The 10,004-nt window shown below is 36.9% G+C and overlaps 1 protein-coding gene across 1 annotated transcript; it reads left to right on the forward strand.

Annotated features, from left to right (window-relative positions):
- Window positions 1-7,539: 7,539 nt before the first annotated feature.
- On the forward strand, window positions 7,540-8,213 carry LOC149139173 (toll/interleukin-1 receptor-like protein). The gene is made up of 2 exons (XM_089450623.1): window positions 7,540-8,051; window positions 8,138-8,213. Exons 1-2 carry the CDS (start codon window positions 7,540-7,542, stop codon window positions 8,211-8,213), a joined length of 588 nt encoding a protein of 195 aa, XP_089306749.1.
- Window positions 8,214-10,004: the final 1,791 nt, after the last annotated feature.

A 10,004-nucleotide genomic window follows, 5' to 3' on the forward strand; every position in this document is an offset into this window, starting at 1 on the left:
AACAAAAGATTCAGGTATTCCTCAAAGTTTTCTTTTTGTTACTGCTGAAGAAACAGTCAGTGTTTTCAAAATACACAGTCAAGAAATTGAAGCATAGTTGAGAATGCAAGGAATGGCCAGCACAAGCACAAGCATGGGTATGTTTAATACCCAGCTCCCACAGTTTAATGGGAAAAACTATGACTATTGGGCAATAACCATGACAACCTTGTTTGCCTCACAAGATTTGTGGGAATTAGTTGAGGATGGTTTTGAAGAACCAAGAGATGAAAATGAGTTTAACAGATTAACTCAGGCAGAGAAGGATCTGCTGAAGAGCAATAGGAAAAAGGATTCAAAAGCCCGTGTGTTGTTGTATCAAGCAGTGGACCATAGTGTGTTTCCAAGGATAGCAGCAGCTAAGACATCCAAAGAAGCATGGCAAACTCTCAAGACAGCCTATCAAGGCATGGAGAAAGTGAAGACAGCAAAACTACAATTGCTGAGGAAAGATTTTGAGAATTTGTGCATGAAGGAGTCAGACAACATTGACTCATTCTTCACACATGTAATTGGTCTGGTCACACAGATAAGGACTCATGGAGAAACCCTTGAAGAAAGGAAGATTGTGGAGAAACTGTTGAGGGTCCTACCCTCAAAGTTTGATGTGATTGTCACCACCATAGAAGAGACAAATGATCTCTCAAACTTTTCAGTTGATGAGCTTCATGCATCACTGATAACACATGAGCAAAGGTTGAGTAGAAATGAAAACTCATCTCTAGAGCAAGCTTTCAAGACCCAGATGTCCTTTGGAAGAGGAAGAGGTCAAGGCAGAGGAAACAAGAGAGGAAGAGGCAGAAGCCAGAACAGAGGTGGAAGGAACAGTCCAACAAATGCACAAGGAAGAGGCAGCAATCCAAATCAGAACCAAGGCCAAGGCAACAACCAACAAAGAGGACAACATCATGCTCAAGGACAAAGTTATGAAAAGTCCAATGTCCAATGTTATTATTGTAAAAAATATGGGCATTATGCCAGTGAATGTAGGAAGAAACATCATGATATAAGTAATAGATCAAATGCAAATGTCACTAGAGAAAACATCAGCCAAGATAATGTGTTAGCTTGTAACATGGCTGAAACAAACAGTGAAGACATATGGTTTTTAGAATCAGGTTGCAGCAACCATATGACAGGAACCATAGCCCTCTTTTTTGCTTTATATCAAAATGTGAAATCAGAAGTTACACTTGGCACTGATAGCAAAATTTTTGTTATGGGAAAAGGAGAAGTTAAAATATTTACAAAGAAATGAGAAAGGAAAACCATAGCAGATGTCTACTATGTTCCTGGAATGAGATGTAACCTCTTGAGTATTGGACAGCTTGTTCAAAAAGGTTACAATGTCTTCTTTGAAAATGATGTATGCACCATCATGGATAGAGGACCCAACAAACGATGCATTGCTGAAGTGAAGATGATAAGGAACAGGATGTTCCCTCTCAGGATCAGGGCAGATTTGAAGAACAAAAATGTAATTGCAGCAGTTACCCAAGAGGCTTTCCAAAGTGTGCCAAAGGATGAAAATTGGTTGTGGCACTTGAGATTTGGACATCTCAACTTTGGAGGTCTTAACTTGTTGAGCAGAAAAGGAATGGTAAGAGGATTACCATTGATAGAGAAACCGAACAGCCTTTGTGAAGGTTGCATATTGGGGAAACAACATAGAGAAAGCTTTCCATCAGGGAAAAGCATAAGGGCAAAAGCACCCTTAAAGATTGTCCACTCAGACTTATGTGGACCAATGTAAACTCCATCACTAGCAGGCAGCCAATATTTTCTAACATTTATTGATGATTTTACAAGAAAGACTTGGGCTTATTTCCTTAAAAACAAAAGTGAAGTGTTTGAAAAATTTAGAAATTTCAAAGCACTTGTGGAAAACCAAAGCAGGCTGCGCATCAAAGTTTTGAGCACTGACAGAGGAGGTGAGTATATCTCCAAGGAATTCCTACGGTTTTGTAGAGAAAATGGAATACACAAACAATTTACAGCTAGGTACACCTCGCAGCAAAATGGAGTAGCTGAAAGGAAGAATAGGACCATCATGGATATGGCAAGGAGTATGTTAAAGGCAAAGCATTTGCCAAATGATTATTGGGCTGAAGCTGTACATTGTGCAGTGTACATTTTGAACAGGTGTCCTACAAAAGCAGTGATGAACAAAGTGCCGGAAGAAGCATGGAGTGGGAGAAAGCAAGGAGTCACCCACATGAGAGTTTTTGGATGTGTGGCCTATGCACACATTCCAGATCAGCTAAGGAAGAAGTTGGACAGCAAAGGGGAGAAATGTCTTTTCATTGGATACAGTGAGGAATCCAAAGCTTACAGGTTGTATATCCCATCTACCAAGAAGTTTTTTGTCAGCAGAGATGTTCAATTCATTGAGGAGGAAGCTTGGGATGGAAGCATAGAGAAAACAGTGAATGTTAAAAACTGTTTCTCTCATGATGAAGATGATGAGGAGATGGCTGAAACACATCCCCAAACAGCAGCGCCAACACAAGGACAACAAGGAACACCCTTGAGGATAAATGAAAGTGCTTCTCTAAGCACACCAAAAGGAGGAAATTCAAGTGCTTCTTCAAGCACTTGCACACCAAATGAAAGAGGTAAGAAGTTTAGGAATTTAAGTGACATTTATGATGAAGGAATGAATTCCTTATTTTCCTTGTATTGTCATGTTGATGATCCTATTCATTTCGAAGATGCAATTAAAGATAGGAAATGGATAGAAGCTATGGATGAGGAGATGAATGCCATAGAAAGAAACAAGACATGGGATTTGGTTGAGCTACCAAAAGGTAAAGAAGTCATTGGAGTCAAATGGGTCTACAAGACCAAGAGCAATGCTGAAGATAAGATAGAAAGGCACAAGGCAAGGCTGGTTGTCAAAGGATACAAGCAGCAGTATGGGAGAGATTATGAGGAAACTTTCGCACCGGTTGCAAGAATGGAAACCGTGAGAGCAGTGCTATCCATAGCAGCACAAAACAAATGGAAAGTTTACCAAATGGACGTGAAGTCAGCATTCCTAAACGGAGTGTTAATGGAAGAGGTTTACATTGAATAGCCTCTAGGCTATGAGAAGAAAGGTCAAGAGCACAAAGTGTGCAGATTGAAGAAAGCTCTTTATGGGCTAAAGCAAGCGCCAAGAGCATGGTACAGTAGGATAGATTCCTATCTACTGGAAAAAGAATTTGAGAAGTGTGAGGGAGAACCCACCCTCTACATCAAAGAAAAAGATGGTAAAATTTTAATTGTTGTGTTGTATGTTGATGATGTTATTTTTACAGGTAATGATGACTACCTCATTGAAAATTTCAAATCAGTCATGAAAGAGGAATTTGAAATGACTGACATGGGTTTGCTAAGATACTTCTTAGGAATAGAAGTAGATCAAAATGAAAATGGGATTTTTATTTCACAAGCAAAATATGTAAATGAAGTGTTGGGCAGATTTAATATGCAAGAATGCAAGGCAGCAATCACTCCCACAGTAATGGGATTAAAACTCAGCAGAGAGGACAACAGCAAGGATTTTGATCCTAGTTTGTACAAGAGCATTGTTGGCAGCCTTATGTATTTAACAGCAACTAGGCCTGACATAATGTTTGCTGTTAGTTTAATTTCCAGATTCATGGAGAGACCAAAAGAAGCACATTGGCAGGCAGCAAAAAGAATTCTGAGGTATGTCAAAGGTACTAAAATGTTTGGTATTTTATATACTGTCTCAGAATGTTCAGATTTAATTGGATACACTGATAGTGATTGGGCTGGAAGTGTAGATGATCGGAAAAGCACTTCCGGTTATGTCTTTCACATGGGTTCAGGAGCCATTTCATGGGCTTCTAAGAAGCAGTCCATTGTAGCATTGTCTACAACAGAGGCTGAATATGTGGCAGCTACAACAGCAACATGTCAAGCAGTTTGGATGAGAAGGATGTTGAGGAGCTTAGGCCAAGAGCAGGCAAAAGCGACGGTGATTTTTTGTGACAATAGCTCAGCTATTGCATTGTCAAAGAATTCAGTGTTTCATAAGAGAACGAAACACATTGATACAAGGTTTCACTACATCAGAGAATTGGTGAACAATGGAGAAATTGTCTTAGAACATTGCAGGACTCAAGAACAGGTAGCAGACATTTTGACAAAGCCATTGGATCAGAAAAGCTTTGAATTTTTGAGGAAGTGTCTGGGTATGACTGATAACCCAGCAGTTGATATTAAAGGGGAGTGTTGAAATATAATTTCAACTGCATTTGTACAACGCCCAAACCGCCGCAGCGAACCCAGAAACTACCTCTGACACATTTCGGACCGCCTTCTGGAGTGAAGTGGTTTCCGGACAGTCGACTCTGATGCAATGAAATATTGACGCACGTCCAATGCATTTTTCCTTCCGTACAGCTTTATCGGAGCCTAACGCTCAGCATGAAGTGGGCTCCCGAAATCTTTGTCAGCCGTCCGATGGGGTTTAATGTTCTCCACCGTCCATCATTCCAAGATGCATTCGAGCCTGCATTAAATACCTTGCGTGGAGTAAAATCAATTTTGGTTGACCGCCGATAATAATGTATTAATTGTGCCCGTAGAAAGTAGATAAAAGTTTTAAATTTTAATATTTTTTTATACCGGAGGTATGGGCATAGTAAATATGCATTTTACGAGTTATATTTGTATTGTATTGCATATACATTATATGAGTTATGCTTTTTGTTCGTTGTTGACCATTCTGGAACGAAGTAGCAGAACACCCGCAGGTGAAAAAAACGTTAAAGAACGAAGATTGAAATGAAAGGTTTTTGCAGCAGCGAAAAATGAGAGGAGTGCATAGCAGTGCATAGGTTATGAGTTGAACAGCGTGTGAAGCAAGGAGGAGATAACGCACAGCAGTGCAACATAAAAACCAGGGGTTGAAATGTAAGCTTTGTTGGTTGTTCAAACAAAGGGAAGAGCGAATGAAGAATTGTATGGTGTGAGTAAAGAAAGTTTTTTTTGGTGAATGTAATGTAAAATTTTACTACACATGTAAAAATTATTTTTACAGCAGTATATGTAAAATGTTTCTACAGCAGTGAATGTAAATGAGAATTTTACCCAGCAGTGTAAAATCTCAGGAGGAGACAGAGTAACTTTTGTTGAATTTCTTTTTGGTGAATCCCTCTGAGTGAAAGAAGATGAATTTTGTATCGGGAATTTTGTTTTAATGAATACAAATCTTTTATGGGTGTGTAATACTCTGTTCTCAGAATTTTTTTTTTAAACTTCCCTGTGCAAAAGATCCTGTGGTAGAGAAACAGAGCATTGTCTCTGTGTGTGTTCAGTTTGGTTGCTTTTGGGATTTTACCAGAAAAATCCCCAACACCTTTTATGCGCCTTCTACTGATGCTACCAAGTACAGGCTTGGACGCATTAGCGTCGTTTGTAGTGAATGCCACATGAAATCCCGTTAACATTCTTTTCTTTCAAATCTATGACAACAACGAATCTTCGCTTCTTCATTGGCTACATCAATCCCAACCTTAACCTGCACAGTGCACATACCTTTTATTCCTCGTGCTATGTCCTGTTGTATATTTCTGAGAATCCATTATTTTTTTCATAGTGACCCCATCCATGGTGCTATAATCAGCAATTTCTGATCAGCAAGGCTACATTCCCTTGTCGCATTAGCCACTGACACAAGTCTCACACTAGCGGAGAAAATGGGTCATTTCCCACAGGCAATTAAATTAGTATAAAGTTGAGGTGCATGTATTTGAATTCAGCACGGCCTTTTGTTAGAGCTTTTTGTCGAGAATTAAGGCAAATTCCGCCAAGAAAATTCGAAACTTCTCCGGGACGATTCGATTCTGGGAAAAATAGGTTTGACTTGATACAATACGCATTTGTTTGATCGGCGATAAGTTTATATTAAAATGAATGAAAAACAATGTGCCGGTTCCAGGACCACTGAGGCACCTAATAAGAGAAGGGTAAATAGTTATACCCTGAAGGTGATTCATTCAAGTGAAAGTGGTATAGTGAGCCGGGTAAACAACCATCAATATGCTATGGGGAGCAGGGTAAACAATCATCGGGGCTCAATAACATATCCTAGGTAAATTTTATAGTAAAAAAAATGAAAAATAGTGATAGCAGAAAAAAGAAAAACGGTTAGTAATAAAAAGATTATTGAATTTTTATATTAAAAAATGTAGTTAAATAATGATAATAGTTTTTTTTTTTTTTTTTTTACAAAATAAGAATGAGAAGCTCTAGTTTTTAATATTTTTATATTAAAAAGATTATAGAAATTTTATATTAAAAATTTGCAATTAAATAATGGTAATTTTTTATTAAAAAATATAAGTTTTTATTAAAATATTGTAGAGAAAGATAAGCTTTATATTTTAAAAAGATAAAAATTGTAAAACCCATATTTTTATTTTTTTAATGATAACAATTACCATAGTTGTTAGGTCCACTCTAAAACAGAGGAGGCCTGGTGTGGAATTTTACAGAGGATGCCTGGTGTGGAATTAAATTAGAAGGGTTCATTTTCTGTAGTCTATACAAAGTATAATCTGCATACACACTTATTGCTAAATAAATTTGGATCCAATAGGAATTGTGATTGAGACATAAATTTAGAGGTATGTGGAGATCACTTCAAACCTACCTTTTATGTCCAGTTTCTCATTCTTTTCATTGAACTTCATATTTGACATTTTTTTATTTATATTATTAGATTTTACTTGCATATTTTTCCACTCTGCAATTCTAATAAATTTGATGCATTTTGTCATTCATTATTTTTAGATCTTTATAAGAGAAAAATAAACAAAAATATCCTTGTAAGAGAAAAATTAAAAAAAAATTCCTCGAAATTTTAAATATAATCATAATTCAATTCAATTTTTTTTAAATTTAAAATAGATAAAAATAAATAATATATAATATGTTAATCATTTTAAGATGTATACTCTTGAATTATTTCGAGATTAAATTTTATATAGACAAATTATATCCCTATGGAATCGAATTCAAATAACTATGCTGTATAACACACATAATTATCGCATAGCGGAGGCAACATCGTGCAGCGTGAAGATAACTGTGTCCTACCGAGGATAAACAGTCACCACGGTGCCGCGTGATGATACTTGTAACCTAGCGAGGGTAGTTGTCCCCAGGAGGCACAATTATCTTAACTACACACATCGTTGTCATTCGATTTCTAGGGCAGTAGAATCAAAATTGTGTTCTAAACCATAAAAATTATATTATTAAATTTTGATAAACTAAAATGAAAAAAACTATAATTATATTTTATTCAACAAAAATTGTCTTCTTAAATTTTGATGAATTAAAAAGAAAAAGACTTTCTAGTATTGAGAGATTTTGATAAATTAGAATGAAAAAGACTATTTCTCTATATAAATTAATATAGACTACAAGTTAGACTTGTTAATCCATTATAGGATTTCAGAATTGATTTGCCCCTCAGCTTCAATGGGAGGAGGACAAAGGATGAGGAATCGATACAATGTTTTTCTGAGTTTCAGAGGGCGCGATGTGAGAAGAGGGTTCGTCGATCATCTCTACTACTCTCTCACCAGCGCAGGTTTTAGTGTCTTCCTAGACACCCAGGAAATCAACAAAGGTGACGATATCTCTGCTGCCTTACACCACGCAATTGAGGTGAGCCACATCTTGATTCCAATATTCTCCCGCAATTACGCACAATCTATTTGGTGCCTGAAAGAAGTCTCCCTTATCGCGCACCAAGTACTTCACAAGAATGGGGAGGACAGCGATTCAGCCATCGCCGTTCCTTTGTTTTACGATGTCACTCCCTCACATGTTCGGCACCCACATCAATCACATGGAAACCCGTTTGCTGAAGCATTCCAAGAGCATGAGAGCAGCGGGAGATACAGCCCACAAGAAATTGATGAATGGAAGACCGCTCTCTCGACAATCTCTCGTCTCTCCGGGTGGTCGCTTCAAGAAGACACGAATGGGTGGGCAACTCATGACTGCTCTGATCTTATTTGTTTATATGCATCCGTTTCTGGTTAAACCCTTAACATTTACAGATTCTCCGCAGATATGAGGCAGCGCTGGTTAAACGCGTGGTTGAAGACGTGGGTAAACTTTGTAAGAGACGGAACGCTCGCCTTTGATTTGATACTATTGATCCACCACGAATATAGTGGAGGAAGATCTTCTAAATAAATCGCGAACATTTATCTGCACCATCAATGCTTGTTTTAAAGGGCTATGCTTTATTTACTTAATTAGAAAAACGAGTTACGGGCAACTGTAATTGGTTTTCAGAAATTTAAACCCTTGTAATTGACGGCTCAATGTATTTGTAATTTATCTGGTTTCGTTGCTAGCAAATCTCTTTACCGAAAAGTTGATTTAATCTATTAGATCAACCTATTGGGAAATTTCAGTTTAACTTTTAATTCAGTATATTCTCATGCAAGTTGAAATCAATTGCCTTTTGAGGTATGTCATCAAACTACTTTTAGTTAGCTATTGATAACTTCGTATAGGATAGAAGGTGGCTTTGATCTCATCTGACATGAGCGGAAACCCTAATCAGATATCACCCATGTGAATATTGTTCGTAGGCGATGATCAATTTTTAGATTGTTGGACGGTGTTCTTGTGAATGGAACTTTCATGGACTCGTTGAATTGGGTATATTCTTGACCTTACAAAATTGCTGCAAGCAATTTAATAAAAAGTTAAGAATAACAAATAAATATTATAAAACAGCTTAATAAAAAGTTTAAGGATAACAAAAAATTGTAATCAATTTAATAAAATATTTAAGAATTATTTCTGTATGTGATTGTCTTCATCACAGTTAAATTACAAACCCCTATTTTTATGGTGGACCGGTGAAGGATTCCCTTGGGGTTTCAGAAGAGATAAGTTAGATATACATTCATAAAAATTAAATTTATCCTGATTGTTGGCAATTCTATCGATGGATCGTGTTTTCCTTTCTTACGTACTTTTGTTATTGGAAATAAAACTAATTGTATATGTCAATGAAATTTGGGTTGTGTTTTCCTTTCTACATATTTTTATTATTGAAAATAAAACTAACTGTATGACAATGAAATTTGCGTTGAGGTACTCACGGAATTTGGATTGAAGTTACTAACTCATTATATTCTCAGGTAAGTTGTCATCAACCTTTCTTTCCGGGCACAAAATAAAATTGTGTTTGTCTCCATTAATAACTACCAATTCTCGAATTAGATTCGAAGTTGTTCATGAAACAATTCCAAATTGAGCAAGAATTTGAAATCTTTTACAAAGTGGAAGTGTTTCCTAATAATGGTTTGAAGATGACCAAAAACTATTGTAGCATAAGCCAAAGGGGCTTCTATTGATGCCAACCAAAACATGCTCATGGAGCATGATTTTTTCTCTAGCTACAACTTTGAATACGGCTATGGCGGCTAACTTTGGCTCTAGGCTCTCGCAACTAGCTCTAGTTTAGGTTGTGGCTCAGGCTTGTTTGATATTTCTTTTAATATTGTAATTGACCATCAATTCCCCCTTGTTAGATACAAAGTGAGAAGATGAAGATGTCTCCATTGGGAGACATGTCAATACTCGTGACTAAACTCAGAGGTCTAACCGGCATATCTTCTTGGCTATTGAAGACCATTGCCAAGAAGCAGTCCATCCAAGATGAATCTTTGTTTTTGTTGGAGTCTTTTTCCTGGAACATTTGTTTGAATTACAAGTGTGTTTTCCACAATGTTCACAAGGGTGAAGATAAAAACATTGATCTCTCACATGTCTAACCCATTCACAATGTTGGAATTCACAAACCTAATGTGGCTTTGGAAGAGGAACAAGTGAAGATGAACCATCCTGAAGAAATCCAACACTATGAAACTTGATTGGCTTAGAATAGTCTGGAATGTGAAAGCAAACATCATTGT

This window comes from Pinus tabuliformis, chromosome X (genome assembly GCF_031772625.1).
Source record: "Pinus tabuliformis cultivar Carrire ecotype Pingquan chromosome X, CPIR1, whole genome shotgun sequence".
Lineage (NCBI taxonomy): Eukaryota > Viridiplantae > Streptophyta > Pinopsida > Pinales > Pinaceae > Pinus > Pinus tabuliformis.

Bases quoted from the DNA above. Each gene is read 5' to 3' on its own strand.
- LOC149139173 (XM_089450623.1), top strand. From the start codon at position 7,540: ATGGGAGGAGGACAAAGGATGAGGAATCGATACAATGTTTTTCTGAGT. The intron at 8,052-8,137 runs GTGGGCAACTCA...GATTCTCCGCAG, and splicing joins CTTCAAGAAGACACGAATGG to ATATGAGGCAGCGCTGGTTA.